This window comes from Bos grunniens, chromosome 5 (assembly GCF_055505025.1).
Source record: "Bos grunniens cultivar Pamir isolate PY7600 chromosome 5, Bosgru_T2T1.0, whole genome shotgun sequence".
Classification (NCBI taxonomy): domain Eukaryota; kingdom Metazoa; phylum Chordata; class Mammalia; order Artiodactyla; family Bovidae; genus Bos; species Bos grunniens.
Genome location: NC_141169.1, coordinates 111,253,878 through 111,273,518, shown reverse-complemented (window position 1 = coordinate 111,273,518; position 19,641 = coordinate 111,253,878). Strand labels below are relative to the sequence as shown.

Genomic DNA, 19,641 nt, shown 5'->3' with positions numbered 1-19,641 from the left:
GCTCCCAGTTTTCAGTTTGGTTCCCATTCATTGTCCCCAGTTTCCTTCCTGTGCCTTTCTAAGTGCTCTGATTTGCCCGCCTCAGTGAGTTCCTACCCGATTCCCCACTTCACCTCTCTTCTGTATCTGTCTCTCCCTGTTCTCCATCATGCATCCCCTTTTCTGACCTCCTGCTTTTCCCTGCGTATTGACTCCCATGTGCCTCCAGACTTCGTCTCTGCCTACTTTCCCCTCATGCTCCCTCCTTTCCCCTAGCCTATTACACCAGAGTTCTCCCTGTCCCCCAAACCTGTGCCCACCTCCTGTGCCACCGGTGACTTGGAAGCTGCTGACAGAAAGTGTGTGACCTTTGTGACCATGTGACTGCAACAGGCAGGCCAGTGGGTGTGGAACAGGGATCTGTGCCCATTTTTTTTTTTTTTTATTAATGGACTGCTCACATGACCCCCAAAACAAATACCTTCCCTTCCACTAAACTTCTGAGTCTTTCCCTCACCTGCCCTCTTACCCACCCAACAGGATGTCAGGCAGGTTTGGTTTGGCAACACCGATGCTCCACCCTGGGGCTGAATCCCGTGTTTTTGTTATTGTCCCTGCCTTAAAAATTTCCTGGAGTTTGTAGGCTGTTTCCTGTCTGAGTCTCAGTTGCCTCATCTGTGACAGGGGGATTGTATTTCTTGCCCTCCTAAACCTGCCACGAGGTTCAAAATTTGAGAAAATGTAGAAAGCAAAGCTTTGTAAACAGTATGGCCATGATCAAATACATGGGTTTGCTGTTGTGTCATCAGCAGAAAAGGGGAAGGGATAGAAGGAAAAATCAAGGAGGGAAAGACAGGTCTTTCATTTAGCATTTGGCAGATTTATTGATCATCTGCCGTGAGTCAGGCTCTTTCACCGTTTATTCATTCATTCCTCACTTATTTGACAAATATTAGTGGACTGTTTACTATGTTCTAGGCTACCTTCTAGCCAATGTTATTCCCATTTAACATAATAAGGAAGACTGGGCAATTGAACTTCCTGATTCACACTGATGGATGTGGTTGGAGCTGAAATCTGAATATAGTTCTTTATATAATACCAGAGTCTGGGGGTGATTGCTCTGCTCTGTAAGGGCCCCTACTGTTGTCTCAGTGCCCAGAGCACTTTTTCTCCCTTCTGTGGGCTACCTTCTTGTTAAATGACAGTAACCTCCAAAGGGAATTTCCTTCTCAGCAGAATGACGTCACCAAGAGGTAGAGGAAAGGGGAATTTAAATGCTGTGTGTGTGTTTGCACATATCTACTGGGTGTGTGTAGGGAGAAAGGGGGAGCTGTGGTGAAGGGGAGACCTTGCGTTATGAGCTTCACTCTTTTTTTTTTAAATTTTTATTGGAGTATAGTTGATTTTGGGCTTCCCAGATGGCCCTAGTGGCCTGCCAATGCAGGAGACATAAGAAACGTGGGTTTGATGCCTGCTCGAGAAGATCCCCTGGAGGAGGGCATGGCAACCCACTCCAGTATTCCTGGAGAATCCCATGGCCAAAGGAGCCTGGTGGGCTACAGCCCATAGGGTCACAAAGAGTCTGACACGACTGAAGTGAGTTAGCATGTATGCACGAGTAGTTGATTAAAATGTTGTGTTAGTTTCAAGTGTAAAGCAGAGTGAATCAGTTATAAATATGTATATATCTCTCTCCAGTCTTTTTAAGAGTCTTTTAGCAGAGTTCCCTCTGCTATGCGGTAGTCCTTATTAGTTGTCTGTTTTATATACAGCAGTGTGTGTATGTCAGTCTCAATCTCCCCGTTTATCCCTCCCCTCCCCTTAACCGTGGTAACTGTAAGTTTGTTTTCTACATCTGTGATTCTACCTCTGTCTTGTAAATAAGTTTATTTGTACTGCTCTTTTTTAAAAATCCCACATATAAAGGATATCATGCTATTTGTCTTTCTCTGTCTAACTCACTTCGCTTAGTATACAGTCTCTAGGTCCATCTGTGTTGCTGCAAATGGCTTTACTTTGTTCTTTTTTATGGTGGAGTAATAATATTCCATTGTATATATATGTACCGTATCATCTTTTTCCATTCCTTTGTTGATGGACATTTAGCTTGCTTCCATGACCTGGCTATTGTAAATAGTGCTGCAGTGAACACTGGGATGCATGTATCTTTTTGAATTATAGTTTTCTCCAGGTATGTGTCTAGGAGTGGGATTGCTGATCATATGGTAGTTCTGTTTTTAGATTTTTAAGGAAACACCATACTGTTCTCCATAGTGGCTGCACCAGTTTACACTGCAGTCAACAATGTGGGAGGGCTCCCTTTTCTACATACATTTATTGTTTGTAGGTTTTTTAGCCCTTCTGAATGGTGTGAGGTGGTACCTCATTGTCGTTTTGATTTGCATTTCTCTAACAGTGATGTTGAGAGGAGCTTCACTTTGGAGAGTGTGACTTCTGGGAGAGCATTTTAATTGTTCTATGCCTTAAATGTTCTCTTCCCTGTTTTTGTCCATTCTCATTTTTTTTGCTGATCTCATTCAGTGACATAGCTTTAAGTACTGTTTCTACTCTGACTCCAACTCCCAATTTATATCTCTAGCCCAGTACAGACATTTCCCCTAAATGACTGACACATACGTAGTTGCTCTGTCAGCGTCTTAAACTTAGGCCTTTCAAGTATTTAGTATTAAGCTTCAGCTATCCATCCCCTCCCTGGTAGCTCAGTCGGTAAAGAATCTGCCTGCAGTTCAATCCCTGGGTCCAATCCCCAGGTTGAGAAGATCCCCTGGAGAAGGCAATGGTAACCCACTCCAGTATTCTTGCCTGGAAAATCCCATTGACAGAGGAGCCTGGCAGGCTGAGGGTGTGGCAATAGTCAGATATGATTTAGCGACTAAAGCACCACCACTATCCATTCCCTTTGGGCTTTCCTGGTGGGGCTCAGTGGTAAATAATCTACCTGCCAATGCAGGAGACACAGGTTTGATCCCTGGGTCAGGAAGATCTGGAGGAGATGGCAACTCATTCCAGTATTTTTGCCTGGGGAATCCCATGGACAGAGGAGCCTGGCGGGCTACAGTCCATGAGGTTGCAAGAGTGACATGACTGAGCAACTAAATGACAATAACAATCCATACCCTTCATCCCGTCCCTCACCCTCCACCAAAATCTGTCCCTCTCATGCACTTTCCCATCTTTGGGAAATGGCAGTATTCTTTCCGTTGCTCTGCATAAAACTAGAAGATTATCCTTGATGCCTCTCTGTCCCCCCACATCCAGCCAGAGTTAATGTCACTCCTTAGCTCCGAGCCCTGGAACAGCTTCTCCTTTCACTGTACCTGCCTGGCCGTCTGTTACCTCTTTGACCTTACTGGCTTCCTTGTTATTCCTGGAACTCACCAGGCATGGTCCAGCCCCAGGGCCTTTGCACATGCTCTTCCCTCTGCCTGAAATACTCTTCACCTATATATCCATATGACTTTTGTTCCCATTTCTTTTAAGTCTTTATTCACAGTCAAGTTCTTGGTGCGGATTGGTTCACCCTATCTAAAGTTTTAACCCCGACCTGGACACGTCCTATCTCCCTCCTCTCATTTATTTTTCTTCTTGACATCTAATCAGTATTCTAAATTCAGTATGTCTATATTTTGCCTATTTGTCTTCTTCATTATGTTGTTGTTCAGTCGCTATGTCCGACTCTGTGACACCTGCAGAGGACTGCAGCACCCCAGGTTTCCCTGTCCATCACAATCTCTCGGAGCTTGCTCAGACTCATGTCAATTGAGTCAGTGATGCCATCCAACCGTCTCATCCTCTGTCGTCCCCCTCTCCTCTCTAAACAGAAGTTCTCGGAAGGCAGGGATTGTGTCTGTTGTGTTCACTAGTGTGTTCTCGGCAGTTGCAACAATGCCTGCTACAGAATAGGTCCTCAGTAAATATAGGCAGAGTGAATCGTAAGAGGGGTCACCCTGTACCACGCCACCAGCCCAAAGACCTCCTGAGGTCCTGGGAGTTTCTGGTGCTGGGAGCTCCGGCAGCAGCTCTGGGCAGTTTGCGTCTAGCTGTTTGCTGTCCAGCTAAACAGATTGGATGAAAAAGATACCTTTTCCATTCCGGAAAGGCCGTTTTGCTTTGGGTCTTATGAATGGTAGCACACTGTTCCATGAGGACCTCAGCTTTTGGCGCACAGGGCTCTGCGCATCAAACCTCGCTCAGCCACATTCCATTCAGGCTTTCTCCCGAAGGCAGGCAGCTCGAGGACTACGAGCTGGGGCTGTGGATTCCAAAGAATTGGGTTCAGATCCTGGAAAATTACATCACCTCCTTGCCTCAGCTTGCTGTGTGTGACCTGGGGAGAAGCATACCTTCTCTTAGGAGTGTTTTGAGGAATGAAGATGTTCATTATCTCAAAACTTGGTGAGGTGTCTGATACTGAGCACTGGATGAAAGGGTGGGTGCTGGGTGCGAGGCGAGGGGAGCCAGCCCTCTGCTATTCCTTGATGGCTTATGGAAGAGTCTGGGATGAGCTGGGGTCAGGGGGAACATTTGGAAGGAGTTTTTAAAATATATATATATATATATATATATATATATATATTTGATTGCGTCAGGTTTTAGTTGCAGCAGGCGGGATCTTTCTTTGCAGTGCCTGGGCTCTCCAGGGTGGAGCTCGGGCGTAGTTTGCTCTGAGGCATGTGGGATCTTAAGTTAGTCCCTGACCAGGGTTTGAACCCACATCCCTTCTGTTGGAAGGTGGATTCTTCACACTGGATTGCCTGGGATGTCCATGGAGGGACATTTTGTTTGGAGGCGGCCTTGGAGGTCCAGAAGCTCTGGTGGGAGGTGGAAATGACATTTGACCTGATGCCTATCTTCATCCCATCTTTCCTCGTGCACTAGTTGAGTGCTTGTGCACTGCGTGGGGGCCCTGAGTCCGAGGAAGAAGGCATGAGTCCAGCCGCCAGGCAGCACCTCCCACCTCCTTTCCCTGGGCCTTGTTACCCGGTATGGCCAAACAGGGATCCTGATGGCACTACCCCTGTCTCATGGGTGTTTGTGAGCTCCAAGGCAGCTAACAGATGTGAAAAGCCCCTGCCAGCCATAAAGCAAGGTGGTCCCGTGAGAGTACCTGCCGTGGGCTGGCATGCGGCGGTGCACTCGTGTGCTGGGAGGCACAGATGGTGAGCGCTGCAGGAAGGAAGTCCATGGGGGTCAGGGCAGGCGGGGTGCTCTGATCCGACCCCGTGTTCTTGTACCATCCAGCCAGAGCAGGGCATGGGGGTGACATCAACCGCACAGGAGGCTGTCCTGTGTCAGTTGTCCCAATCACGGGACATCCTGTCATAAGCAGCCAGGGCTCGTAAAGCCCAATTTCCAACTCAAGCAGTTCCGTGTGTGCTTCCAGAAGCCCCCATGTGGTCAGTCCCGTGAGGTCAGCTTCCTGGCCGGGGCGCCTCTGGGCTCCTGGCACGCACCTCCCGGACCGCTGCCCTGCTTCTCTGGTCCAGCAGCAAGCTTGACGCATTTCCTTGCTGGAGTATGAATGAGCTCAGCTTCAAACACCGAATTTTCCAGATGCAAGCCCAGCAGATGCCCCGTCAAGGTTCCCCTGGTGCCAGGGTGAGCTTCTGAAGGTTTCTGTCGTGGTCAGAGTAGGTGAGGGGTGGGATGTGTGGTCTTTTACCACCGCACAGGGAGAAGAGAGGATGGAGGGGTGCCACAGAGGGCCTGGGCCCCCCACCCCACCCCCAACCTCTGGGTGGTTCATTCATTTCTTCTCATTCATCCACCAAACATTCATTAAATGCCCACTGTGAGGCAGGAACAGTATGCTAGGTGCTTGGATAAACCAATATAAAGGGGGGGATGGCCCCCCAGCCCACAGATTCTCTATCACCATCCCAGGAGAAGTGGTCACTGGGCATGCACTGGGCGGGGTAGGGCACGGAGGAAGGTACCCGGGGCCGGGAGGAACGGAGGCACCAGGTGTGTTTCTTGGAGGAGGTGGCAGGTAAAGTGAGTCTTGAAGGTCGAGAAGGGGTTTATTCACTTGCCTGACAGCCCTGTCTTGAAAGCAGGCTCTGGGGCAGGTGAAGATGGTGGGGAGAGCAGTTCAGGCAGGGGTTGGGGATGTGGGTGGGAGGTTGAGATGACGGGGTGCACATGGGTCCCCCACACTCAGAGTGGCAGCTGCTCCCCAGCCCAGTGCCCGTCCCTGCAGCCATACCGAAAGGAACCAGGGTTCTGGGGTCAGAGGTGGTGGGGACGGGAAGAAGGGGACAGAAAGGAGGCCGCCTGTTGCGATCGGGCCAGGATGTGGCCCTGGGTGTTCATTTCCTCTCTTCCACCTCGTGATGACAGTGGCCACTGTTTGTGTGCCCAGAGTGGCCGGCGTCCCACTTTCCCTCCGCTGTGTCATTTCATCCTCACGCCTGCCCTGGAAGACTGGAGGATGGCCAAGTCTGTCCTCTGTGGGGCCAGGCTGCTGTCTGTGTGTGTAGAGGGGCACCCTTGCCACCGACACTGGGACCCTGAGGACGGGGGCTCTCCTTGGGGGTGGGGTATCTTCCCTCCATTCAGCTTGACCTCCACGGTGACTCCTCCTTAACCCAGGTGGGCCGTGGCTGCTGGGTGCTCCTGACTCCCCCACTCCCTTCTCACCAGAAGTGAGCCCCACTCCTTGTGCTCGGCCTGCCTTCTGGGAAGCTATGCAGCTGCTCTAAGCCAGGCCTGACCCCCCCACATTCCCTCCAGCTCCCCAGATGCAGGCCCCAGGGGCTCAGCCTATACTCCTAATTTCTTTAAAAAATAGACTCTTTTTTTTTTTTTTATCATTTGGAAAAAAGGCAGGGGAGATTGCCCATAAACCTAATACTCTCATCTGCCCTTAGTATTTGGTGTGTTTTCTATCAATTTTGTTTGTTTGTTCTGCGTAATTTTTACTCAGTTAAGTTGTATCTTAACACACTTTCTCTGGGCTGAGTCTTGGGTTACGGTTGACTGTCTAGAAGTGAAAAGACCCAGTACCCACCCTTAAGAAACTCAGTCTCCAGAGCCTGCCCAACTGGGCTACCCTCCTCCACCTACTAGCTGTGTGACCTTGGGCCCGTTGCTTTACCTCACTGTTTCTTGCTTGTCTCATGTGTAGAATGAGGATAACAATGGTAGCAATTTCATAGGTGCTGGTGCAGATGAAAATGATTAATATATGTAGAGGTCCTGGAACGGGGCCAGAGGACAGAAAGAGGCACACACGTACTTGATGTGGTTTGTGTTATGAAGAGTTCCAGCTAGAAACGGAGACAAAAGATATTCTAGACAGACTAAGCAATGCAGACAGGCGAGATGGTGTGAAACAACATTGTTTTCTGGAATCATGTGCAGTTTGGAGCCGACAGTGGGGACTGACAGGGAGAGGCTGCAAGGGGAAGCAGGGGCTTCGCAGGCCGAGCTTGCAGCCCTGAAGAGCGCAGTGGGGTGGACTGAGCCTATGACAACACCACGTACTTTTCCTGGGTTGTTATGACCTTCACAGTAGCAGCTTTTACTGACCACGTGGTGTCTCTAGGGTAAACGTGTCATAATTTACAATTCCCCTAATGCTGGATACTGAAGTTGCTTCCATTTTGTGTCAAAACAAAAATTGTTATATGCACTTTGATGTGTGTGCCGTGTGTTCCGTTTTGGGGGGATTCTTTTTCTGGAATCCAGCCCCTTGGCTGTCCTTAGTGTCCCGCCCCGCTCCCCTGGCTGTAGGTACCCCAGCTCCTCTGTCCTTTCAACTCCCAAGTGTGGAAGAAAGAAGGGTCTTGACATAGCATTCTCACGAGGTGCTCATTTAATCCTTACAACAGAGGAGAGGGGAGTGTTGTCCTTGTGTTAAAGGAGAAAAACTAACTCACAGTCTGCTCACACATCTTAAAAGGAAAGACGTTACAAAACTTTACGGTCTTTTCAAAGCTCTTTAATCATGTTCTATAAGCCTCAGTTTCCTTATCTGTAAAAGAGGGGTGGTGGAACTAAAGAGGGCTAGTGCTGAATACTTACTACCTGCCAGGTTCTATTATTTAGGACCAGGAGCTGACTGTGGCTCAGACCATGAACTCCTTATTGCCAAATTCAGACTTAAGTTGAAGAAAGTAGGGAAAACCACTAGACCATTCAGGTATGACCTAAATCAAATCCCTTATGATTATACAGTGGAAGTGACAAATAGATTCAAAGGATTAGATCTGATAGAGTGCCTGAAGAACTATGGATGAAGGCTTGTAACATTGTACAGGAGACAGTGATCAGAGCCAACCCGAAGAGGAAGAAATACAAAAAGGCAAAATGGTTGTCCGAGGAGGCCTTACAAATAGCTGAGAAAAGAAGAGAAGCAAAAGGCAAAGGAGAAAAGGAAAGACATATCCATCTGAATTCAGAGTTCCAAACAATAACAAGGAAAGATAAGAAAGCCTTCCTAAGTGATCAGTGCAAAGAGATAGAAGAAAACAATAGAATGGAAAAGACTAGAGATCTCTTCAAGAAAATTAGAGATACCAAGGGAACATTTAATGCAAAGATAGGCATAATAAAGGACTGAAATAGTAAGGACCTAACAGAAGCTGAAGATATTAAGAAGAGGTGGCAAGAATGTGTAGAACTATACAAAAAAGATTTTAATGACCTAGATAACCATGATGGTGTGGTCACTCACCTAGAGCCAGACATCCTGGAGTGGGAAGTCAAGTGGGTCTAAGGAAGCATCACTATGAACAAAGCTAGTGGAGGGGATGGAATTCCAGCTGAGCTATTTCAAATCCTAAAAGATGATACTGTGAAAGTGCTGCACTTAATACGCTAGCAAATTTGAAAAACTCAGCAGTGGCCACAGGACTGGAAAAGGTCAAGTTTCATTCCAATCCCAAAGAAAGTCAATGCCAAAGAATGTTCAAAGTACTGCACAATTGGACTCATCTCACATGCTAGCAAAGTAATGCTCAAAATTCTTCAAGTGAGGCTTCAGTGGTATTGAGAACTGAGAATGGTGAGCTGTGAATTGAGATGTTCAAGCTGGTTTTAGAAAAGGGAGAGGAACCAGAGATCAAATTGTCAACATCTGTTGGGTCATCAAAAAGCAAGAGAGTTCTAGAAAAACATCTATTTCTGCTTCATTGACTATGCTAAAGCCTCTGACGGTGTGGATCACAACAAACTGGAAAATTCTCAAGGAGATGGGAATACCAGACCACCTGACCTGCATCTTGAGAAGTCTGTATACAGGTCAAGAAGAAACAGAATCTGACATGGAACAAAGGACAGGTTCCAAATTGGGAAAGGAGTACATCTAGGCTGTATATTGTCACCCTGCTTATATAACTTATATGCAGAGTACATCATGAGAAATGCTGGGCTGGATGAAGCACAAGCTGGAATCAAGATTGCAGAGAGAAATGTCAATAACCTCAGATATGCAGATGACACTACCCTTATGGCAGAAAGTGAAGAGGAACTAAAGAGCCTCTTGATGAAAGTGAAAGAGGAGAATAAAAAAGCTGGCTTAAAACTCAACATTCAAAATACAAAGATCATGGCATCTGGTCCTATCACTTCATGGCAAATAGATGGGGAAACAATAGAAACTGTGACAGACTGTATTTTCTTGGGCTCCAAAATCTCTGTAGATGGTGACTGCAGCCATGAAATTAAAAGACACTTTCTCCTTGGAAGAAAAGCTATGACAAACGTAGACAGCATATTAAAAAGTAGAGACATTTCTCTGCCAACAAAGGTCTGTGTAGTCAAAGCTATGGTTTTTCCAGTAGTCATGTATGGATGTGAGAGTTAGATCATAAAGAAAGCTGAGTGCTGAAGAACTGATGCTTTTGACCTGTGGTGTTGGAGAAGACTCTTGAGAGTCCCTTGGACTGCAAGGAGATCTAATCAGTCCATCCTAAAGGAAATCAGTCCTGAATATTCATTGGAAGGACTGATGCTGAAGCTGAAGCTCCAATACTTTGGCCGCCTAATGTGAAGAACTGACTGGAAAAGACCCTGATGCTGGGAGAGATTGGAGATGGGAGGAGAAGGGGATGGCAGAGGATGAGATGGTTGGATGGCATCAGTGACTCGATGGACATGAGTTTGAGCAAGCTCTGGGAGTTGGTGGTGGACAGGGAAGCCTGGTGTGCTGCAGTCCATGGGGTCCCAAAGAGTTGGACACGACTGAGCGACTGAACTGAGGTTCTATTATTAGGCACTGTTGTGGTCCACATGTTGTGGTTGAGGAAACTGACTTAGAGAGGTTGAGTAACTTACGCAGCGTCAGTGGTGAGGACAGGATTTGAATGCAGTTTTGCTCCAGAGTTGCACTCTGTGCCTGGGCCCTCTGCCTCATATAGTTCGTGAGAATTAAATGAGACCACTAAGTGCTTACATAGCTCAGGGCCTACTGCCTTGTAAGTGCTTAGTATCTCCTGGTGTGGTGGTTATTATTGACCCTGCCTGCCTTTTTTGATGATTCTTTGTAGGCCTCTTACTCTTCCTTTCATGCCTGCGGTTGGTCCTCTGTCCTCACGTAGACCAGAGTGTCCACTCTCCTCCAGGACACCCACACTGTGTCCTCCATGTCACCCGCCCTTTCACCAGGTGACATCATAGCACAGAGGCAGAGGGCGGCCCCCAGCCAGTTGCCACCCAGGTTTGGTGGCACTGCCTGAGGAAGGTGGGGTGTTTTCTGGGAACCTAGGAAATAACATCTAATTCTGTCATCCAAACTGAGAACAATCTCTATGGCAGACAGTGTGACCCTATGAGTATGAAACAAAATTTCCACCCAAACCTGTGTCACTGTTTCTGAGTCTTAGGGTCACGCTCATTTCTGGGGAGCGTGCTTTTGTGTTCTCTCAGAACTCCAAGGGAAGCCTGAGATAGCAGGCGCAGAAGGTTTTATTTTTTATTTTATTTTCTGGCCGCACCTCGTGGCATGCGGGATCTTAACTACCCTGACCAGGGGTCAAACCTGTGTCCCCTGAAGTGGAAGTGCTTAGTCTTAACCACTGGACTGGCAGGGAAGCCCCCACCAAAGATTTGAGATCTATGGCCCCGATGGAGTGTGAGGTGACTCTGGTCCCCTCGTGGCATCCAGTAGAGAGGTGCCACTGGTTTTGTTTGTGGACTCGAAATGAGCCATGCCAAGCTCTTTGAGTTCCCAAAAGTCGATTCCATACTTTGCAGGGTGAGAACCGCCCCGCCCCGCTTTGCACAGGGAAGCGTCGCTTGTCACGTGTGTTCACGTCTGCCGCCTTCTCTGATCGTGACCACCCCGCACCGCAGATGAGGAAACTGAGTCTCTGTTGGGGAAACTGGGTCGGCGGGCAGGACAGCACCGTTCGCTTGTACACAGTGGCAGCTCTGGAACTTTCCATCAGCCCCCCTTCCGTCCCACTCAGTGCTGTTTCTCTTTCTTTTCCCCTCTTCTTTCCAGGTCCCTCCAGGCCCAGGATCCGGGGGACAGCGCTGGTGGGGAGCCAGCGGGGTGCCCATGCAGGAAGCTGCCACGCGTGGTGAGGTGGGCATGGGAGACCGCGCCCGGCTGACCCGAGACTCCGTTTTCTTCCAGACTGAGGGGGAAGGTGGTGGGGCCTCCCCACCGGCCCCCCAGAGGATGCAGTTCTTCGGCCGCCTGGTCAACACCCTCAGCAGCGTCACCAACTTGTTTGTGAACCCGTTCCGGGTGAAGGAGGTGGCCGTTGAGGACTACCACTCTCGCCGCCGGGTCCGAGAGGAAGGGCAGCTGATTCTGTTCCAGAACTCTTCCAACCGCACGTGGGACTGCATCCTGGTCAACCCCAGGAACCCCCAGAGCGGATTCCGGTGGGTAATGGTCAGTTGCCCCCTCCCCCACCGCCACTTTGCTCCCTTGACTCCTCCCAGGTCTCAGCTTGGAGGTCCCCTGACATCTGAGGGGTCTGTGATGGGTGGGGTGGCCGCTTTTAGAAAGGAGGCAGGGACTTCCTGGCCTGGATGACTTCTGGCCCATCAGGGTCCTGGAAGCAGGGCCTGGGGCTGGGCCCATGTGGATAGACGGAGGCAGGAAGGATGAGGAAGTGGAGAAAGTCACATTGGGAAAGGTCCAGGGATTGCCGGTAGTCCTGGGTCGTTAGCATGACTGTCCTTGCAGGGGCTGGTTGGCCGAGGTTTGTTGTGGGCAGCCTGGAAGGGGTGGACACCTGTACTTCTCAGGGCACACTGGGCCCCCTCCGTGGGCTAGAGGAGAGGGTAGGAAGCCAGGACAGGGCTGAGGGAACCGAGCAGATGCAAAGCCGGTTGAGGAAAGGGGAGAGGAGAGGCCAAGGACCCAGAAGGCAAGGAACCTGGGGGAGCTTGGCAGACTCGCATTGAGTTGGGCTCGTGCCGATGGCCCTTCCTCATTGGTTTCACCTGGCAAGTTGTCTTGTGATCCAGGGAGTGAGCTGGGAGGTGGGAAATGGAGGTTAGAGGGTGGAATGCTGGAGCTGGGGTCCCAAAGGGCTGCGGAAATGGAGATGCCAAGGCCCGGGAGTGACCGGGAGCGAGGGCTGCGGGGAGGGTGTGCTGTGCCTGACCCTGGGCTTCTCACTGGGGGTCGTCATTGCGGTGGTGGGGGAGTGCACCCCACTGCTCCGAACACCCTGCACTTGGTGGAGAGCAGGCTTGGGGTATTGGACTTCCTTTTCAAGGGGTCAAGGTTCTGTCTTTTAAGTCTCCTCCTTTCCTTGCTGGAGGGCTTTGAATGATGGCCAAAGTACTTAAATGTGTGGGATGGGGCTGTCAGGGCCCTGCTTCCAGGTGGAGGTGCTCCTATTCTATAGCTGCAGAGCTCCAGGATGGGGGAGCGGGTTGGGGTCTTCTGAATACTCAGGTTTCATTTCCAAAGGCCTGGGAGTCCTACAGCATCCCTATGGATGGAGAGCTGGATGCTGGCTGATATAGATGCAACTCTGATAGCGTTGCATTATATTAGTGTGTGTGAGGCACTGGTCTGACTCAGCTCCCTTCATCTTCACGGCCGTCCCCCGAGGCAGGGCTTTCACTGACCCCTCCTTACAGAGGAGGAAACACAGCTCGGAGAATTTAAGTAACTTGCTGAAGTCACAAAGCCGCTGGATAGCAGAGCCGGACTTCAGACCCAGTCATTCTAGCTCGAGAACCCACCTCTTCCTTTTCATCCAGGCGGGCCCCTTTGCAGTGGGATGAGCTGTGGGGGTCAGTGTCCAGCTCCCCCCGGGCCCATCCTAGGCCCCCAGCCCGGCATATGGGCCAGGCGTCTGGCTCTTCTGGGGTGAGCGCTGCGGCGGTCACCTGTAGCACCGCTGTGTACATTGTGATAACGTCCATACTTCTCTTCCTGGTACGAGTTAATCATTTGCTGCTGACACTGACTTGTGACATATGGTCCTTGATGAGCCCCGCCAGCCTCCCACTGGTATCTCAGCAGAAGCAGGGCTGCACTTCCCTGGAATCCTGGGAGGAATGATCAAAGCACATGTGACACGTGACCTTCTCTTCTCAAAAGGGGACTGAGGTTTTTTTTTTTCTTTCTAATTATTTATTTGGCTGCTCTGTGTCTTAGTTGCGGCATGTGAACTCTTGATTGCTACATGTGGGATCTAGTTCCCTGACCAGGGATCGAACCCAGAGTCCCTGCCCTGGGAGCATGACGTCTTAGCCACTAGATCACCAGGGAAGGGCGTTGACTTCCCCCTAGGGGTTGGCCCCCAGGGGGTTGACTTTTGAGGCCCTCTGTGCTGGGACTTTGCCTGGACACACACCCTGAGGTTTACCTGTTCACTGTTTATCCAGTCCATAGCCTGTCTCCACCAAGGGCAGGTCTGTGTCCTCTAGGAGCTCAGGCAGTGGCCAGAAAAGGTGGAGTAGGACCTGCATTCAGTGGACTGAATGTCCTAACAGGCTCATGTGAGACTCGTGTTCCCTGCACAGACCTCACCTCGCTATACTCTCTCTTTGCCCTGGCGCTCTCCCCGTACTCCTTGGCCCACGCCTCGTGGGCACCTGCTCTGTGAGCCTGTGCTCACCCTTCTCTTCTCCCTCACCACTGCCTGAATCTCTGTCCATCCCTCTTGTTTTAGATTGCCCATCTGTCTCCCCCACCAGCCCGCAGAGCTCAGGAAGGACAGGGCCTGGGTCTGAGTCATTTCTGTTAACGCCCAGCTAGTATCCAGTACTTGGCAGATGTTTGAACCCTGGGGCTCTGTCCTTGGAGGTCCGCTGAACTACAGCCATCCATCTATGAAACTTTGCTGTCTGTCTGTGAATGAAGGTTACAATAAGAACAACATTTAACACTGTTACCATCTCAGAGGAGGTGATGCAAAGTGTGCGCGGCTTCAGTGTACCTACCGTCTACCTTTCCCTGGTTTCTGTATATACGCTTTGAAGAAAGAAACGGCAACCCACTCCAGTATTCTTGCCTGGAGAACCCCATGGCCAGAGGAGCCTGGCGGGCTACAGTCCATGGGTCTCAAGGAGTCAAACATGACTGAACAACTACACAGCAGTAAACTTTGGTTGACCCATGACCACTGAAGGTCAAAGTGTATGTGACAGGAGAGATGGGAAAGGCTTCTCTGGGGTGCTTGGGTTGGAGATGGCCCGGGAGGGTGAGCAAGATTTCAATAGGAGAAGGCCTGAGAGCGCATCAGAGCAAAGTCATTGAGGGAGGGAGAAGGGAGAGAGTTATAAACCCCTCTAACCCAATGGTTCTTGGCCATTTTTCATTCCAGGATCCCCTTGAGAGTCTCAGGGTTCCCTGTCCCCCCCGCTAAATGCATATCCATGCATTTGCCTGCCATTTCCTAAATCACAGGCCCCCTGGATAAGGGGCCCCCTTTTCCACAGGCCCCTTCCACCAAAGCAGAGGCTTCCCCACACTGATGCCACGGTGCTTTAGTCTGCAGGCTCAGTTCTAGAAGAGAGAAAAGATACTGCCCCATGGGTCTGCTAGATCCTCCCCTTTTCTCTAGATCTTTCTTTCACCTCCTTGTTCTAACCTGGACCTGACTCCACCCGAGGGCGCTGCTTCTCTGCAGGCCTCCCAAGAGTTTTCCCTCCCAGGTTCCTCCCACTGGGCCTGGAGGTGGGGTCACGTCGTGAAGTGCACCGCATCCTAGGCTAAGACTCACTCTCTCCCCTAGCGGCAGGCATCTCCCCCAGATCCTCGAAGACATGAGCCCGTGGCTCGGACCTGCCTCGCACCATCACTGCTCCTGGCTTGACTCTTGGTGACTGTTTCATTCACAGGGTGCCACGCCTAACACCCAGGGCTCTTGGTGCCTGAGCACACAGCCGTTGCCTGAGCCCGGTCATCACCAGTAGCAGCAGCTCTTCCATAGATACAAATGCCAAGCATCCCAGTTTCTGACCTCTGCCTCCTGACTTATCTGCTTCTTCCCTCTGGTACTCTGAATGCCTGGTGTCCCCCTGCAGATGAGGCAATGACCCTGCCACCTTTTTACCATCCCCACGCCTATTGTGAATTTCACTACTTCAGTTCAGTTCAGTTCAGTCGCTCAGTCGTGTCTGACTCTTTGCAACCCCATGGGTTACAGCACGCCAGGCCTCACTGTCCCATCGCCAACTCCTCGAGTTTACTCAAACTTATGTCCATTGAGTCAGTGATGCCATCCAACCTGTCATCCTCTATTATGCCATCCTCTGTCGTCCCCGTAACCTCCTGCCCTCCGTCTTTCCCAGCATCAGGATCTTTTCAAATGAGTCAGTTCTTCACATCAAGTGGCCAAAGTATTGGAGTTTCAGCTTCAACATCAGTCCTTCCAATGAACACCCAGGACTGATCTCCCTTAGGATGGACTGGTTGGATCTCCTTGCAGTCCAAGGGACTCTCAAGAGTCTTCTCTAGCACCACAGTTCAAAAGCATCAATTCTTCGGTGCTCAGCTTTCTTTATGGTCCAACTGTCACATCCATACATGACTACTGGAAAAACCATAGCCTTGACTAGATGGACCTTTGTTGGCAAAGTAATGTCTTTGCTTTTTAATATGCTGTCTAGGTTGGTCATAACTTTCCTTCCAAGGAGCAAGCATCTTTTAATTTCATGGCTGAAGTCACTATCTGCAGTGATTTTGGAGCCCAAAAAAATAAAGTCTGTCACTGTTTCCCCTTCTGTTTGCCATGAAATGATGGGACCGGATGCCATGATCCTAGTTTTCTGAATGTTGAATTTTAAGCCAACTTTTTCACTCTCCTCTTTCACTTTCATCAAGAGGCTCTTTAGTTCTTCTTTGCTTTCTGCTATAAGGTTCATGTCATCTGCATATCTGAGGTTATTGATATTTCTCCTGGCAATCTTGATTCCAGTTTGTGCTTCATGCAGCCCAGCGTTTCTCATGATATACTCTGAATATAAGTTAAATAAGCAGGGTGACAATATACAGCCTTGACGTACTCCTTTCCCAATTTGGAACCAGTCTGTTCCATGTCCAGTTCTAACTGTTGCTTCCTGACCTGCATACAGATTTCTCAAGAAGCAGGTGAGGTGGTCTGGTATTCCAATCACTTTCAGAAGTTTCCAGAGTTTGTTGTGGTCCACAGAGTTAAAGGCTTTGGTATAGTCAATAAAGCAGAAGTAGATATTTTTCCGGAACTCTCTTGCTTTTTCGATAATCCAGTGGATGTTGGCAATTTGATCTCTGATTCTTTTGCCTTTTCTAAAACCAGCTTGAACATCTGGAAGTTCACGGTTCACGTACTGTTGAAGCCTGGCTTGGAGAATTTTGAGCATTAGTTTACTAGCGTGTTGAGATGAGTGCAACTGTGCAGTAGTTTGAGCATTCTTTGGCATTGCCTTTCTTTGGGATTGGAATGAAAACTGACCTTTTCCATTCCTGTGGCCACTGCTGAGTTTTCCAAATTTCACTCCTTAGCTAGCATATCATTGTCTTCACACACTTGCATACACTCTGCTTTCCTGTTGTCTTCTCTGTTCATCATGTTTACTTGGCAAAACCCCAACACAAGTTAATTCCAATTCTCCACCATGGCTGGAGGAACACCCCTCCACACTGACCACTCTCACTTTCAGATCTCAGGGTGGATGGGCTGGATGCGAGCCTGTGCGTTTGGCAAGCCTACACGTAGGTACTTTCCTAATGGTCCAGTGGTTAAGAATCTCCCTTGCAATGCGGAGGACACCGGTTCCATCCCTGGTCGGGATGCCATGAGATAACCAAGCCCCCATGCCACGACTAAGACCTAGGGCCTCCAGATTAATAAAGAAACTCTCTGGTTCTCTTGGAAGGCGCGTCTGGTCCTCCCTCCTCCGCCTCCAGTCCCTCCTCTCTGTGCTCTGATGACCTGGCTTCTGTCTCACTGAGAAAGCAGAAACCAGGGGAAGAGAAGAAGAGCTCCCTCCACCCCATCGACCCCAACCTGTACCCACATCCAGGCCCATCCCCATCGTGACTCGAGACATGCCAGCCGTGCGTCTGACCGAGCCCCTTCCCGCCTCCAGGTCATTGTCTCCTCTCCGTGTCAGGACATCAGTTCACCAGTTCTTTCCTCTCTCTCCCACATAATTCCCCCCTCTTCACTAGATATTTCCTATTGATGTACAAATAAGCTTTAAAAAAAAAATCTCCTTAACTCCATATTTCTCCGCATTCAGGCAGTTTTCCTGTTTGACATAATTCACCATCATTTCCTCTCCTCCTGTTCTCTTTGTTTTTTTATTTTCTGGGTCTTTTTTTTCTAAGTCTACTTGATTTACAGTTTCAGGTTTATGACATAGTGGTTCAATATATTTGTAGACTATAATCCATTTAAAGTTATTGCAAAACAGTGACTTTATTTCCCTGTGCTGTATAATATATCCTTGTTGCCATCTATTTTATGCGTAATTATTTTTTTAGTATTTATTTATTTGGCCACACTAGGTCTTAGTTGTGGCATGGGGGCTTAGTTGCCCCGTGGCATGTGGGATCTCAGTTCCCCGACCAGGGATGAAACCTGTGCCCACTGCATTGCAAGAGAAGTTCTTAACCACTGGACCACTGTGGAGGCCCTAAATGTAGTTTTCTGTATCCCTGAATCCCCTTCCCCTATTTTGCCCCTCCTCTCTTCATGCTCCCCAGTGGTAACCAATAGTTTGTTCTCTGCATCCATAAATCTGTTTCTGTTTTGATACACACATTCGTTTTGTTTTTTAGATTCTATAGATAAGTGATAACGTCTTATGTTTGTCTTCTCTGTCTGGCTTATCTCACTAAGCATAATACTTCATAGATCCACCCTTGTTGCATACGGCAGAATTTCGTCCTTTTTCATGGCTGAGTAGTATTCCATTGTTCATCTGTCGGTGCACATGTAGGTTTCTTCCATATCTTGGCAATTGTAAATGATGCTGCTGTGAGCGTTGGTGCACATGTATCTTTTTGAATTAGTGCTTTCATTTTCTTTGGATATATACCCAGAAGTGATGGCTACTGAGGTATTTGTTGCAAATCACACCACCCTTGTCAAGAAGGAGAACATTGAAGCACCCCGGAAGCCCCTCTTCCCCCCCGCCCCAAGGTGATCATTAATCTGACTTTTATAACTGCTTTTGTGTCTGGCTCCTTTGACCAGCATTTGCCTGGAGGTTTGCGTTTTGCACATTGCTGTGTCAGTCCTTTTCAGTGCAGTGGAATTCCATTGTGTAACTACAGCCTGACTTTATGTATCTGTTGGTATTGTCAGATGTTTGGGTTGTCTCTGGTTCTGGTGCATACATGCCTGTATTTCTGCTGGGCATCTATCCAGGAGTGGAATTGCTGCGTCGACGCAGTACATATTCTCAACGTCCATGAATAATGCCCATCTCATATTCTACCAGCAGCAAGTGAGATTTCCTGTTATGTCACATTCTCTGATCCACTGGATCTGTAGTAGTACATAATTACGGTTTTAACTTGCCTTTTCTTGATGACATATGCAGTTGGGCCCCTTCGATATGTTGATGGACCATTTGGCAGTCCTCTTTGGGCAACTACCTGCTCAGCTGTCTTGAATATTTAAAACATAAAGTTCTTTTCCTTACAGCATTTTGGCAGGGGTATTTTGTATGTCTGTATTTCAAGATTGTGTGGATTCTTTACCACTTGTGTGGATTAAGTGGTAAAGTATCTGCCTACCAGTGCAGGAAATGCAGGAGATGTGAGTTCGATCCTTGGGTCGGGAAGATTCCCTGAAGAAGGAAATGGCCACCCTCTCCAGTATTCTTGTCTGGGAAATCCCATGGACAGAGGAGCCTGGAGGGCTACAGTCCACGGGATCGTAGGAGTTGGATGCGTCTTAGCGACTGAGCAAGAGGATGAGCATGATTCCAGATACACACCCTAGAAAAATTACTAGAGCTAATCTGTGAATTTAGTGAAGTTGCAGGATTCAAAAGTAATACCCAGATACACACCTTTGTTGGTTCCGTGTGTTGTTCTGTTGCGCTGTGAATGTTCCTTTTTATTCCCAGCTTTCTGAGAGCTTTAATTTTAATCATACAGCCTGTAGTCCTTTGAATCTGACTTTTTTCACTTAGCATAGTGCTTTTGCAATTCATGATTGAATGTTTTCTTCTTCTTATTCCATTTTACCCATCTCTATCAGCTTGGAAATCTGTACTCTA

General features: G+C 48.9%; 1 protein-coding gene across 14 annotated transcripts in view; it reads left to right on the top strand.

Moving 5' to 3' along the window:
• PLA2G6 (phospholipase A2 group VI) overlaps nucleotides 1–19,641 on the top strand; it is a 58,774-nt gene that overhangs the window by 424 nt on the left and 38,709 nt on the right. For 8 of the 14 annotated variants that reach the window (XR_015164506.1, XM_086402793.1, XM_086402789.1 and 5 more), the window contains exon 2: nucleotides 11,450–11,838. Coding sequence is in view for 11 of the 14 variants with exons in the window: in XM_086402793.1 (XP_086258919.1) it covers nucleotides 11,507–11,838 (332 nt within the window). In the remaining 3 variants the exon portion in view is untranslated. The remainder of the gene's footprint in view (nucleotides 1–11,449; nucleotides 11,839–19,641) is intronic. The other 6 variants (XR_015164509.1, XM_086402792.1, XM_086402788.1 and 3 more) reach the window with 2 other exon arrangements.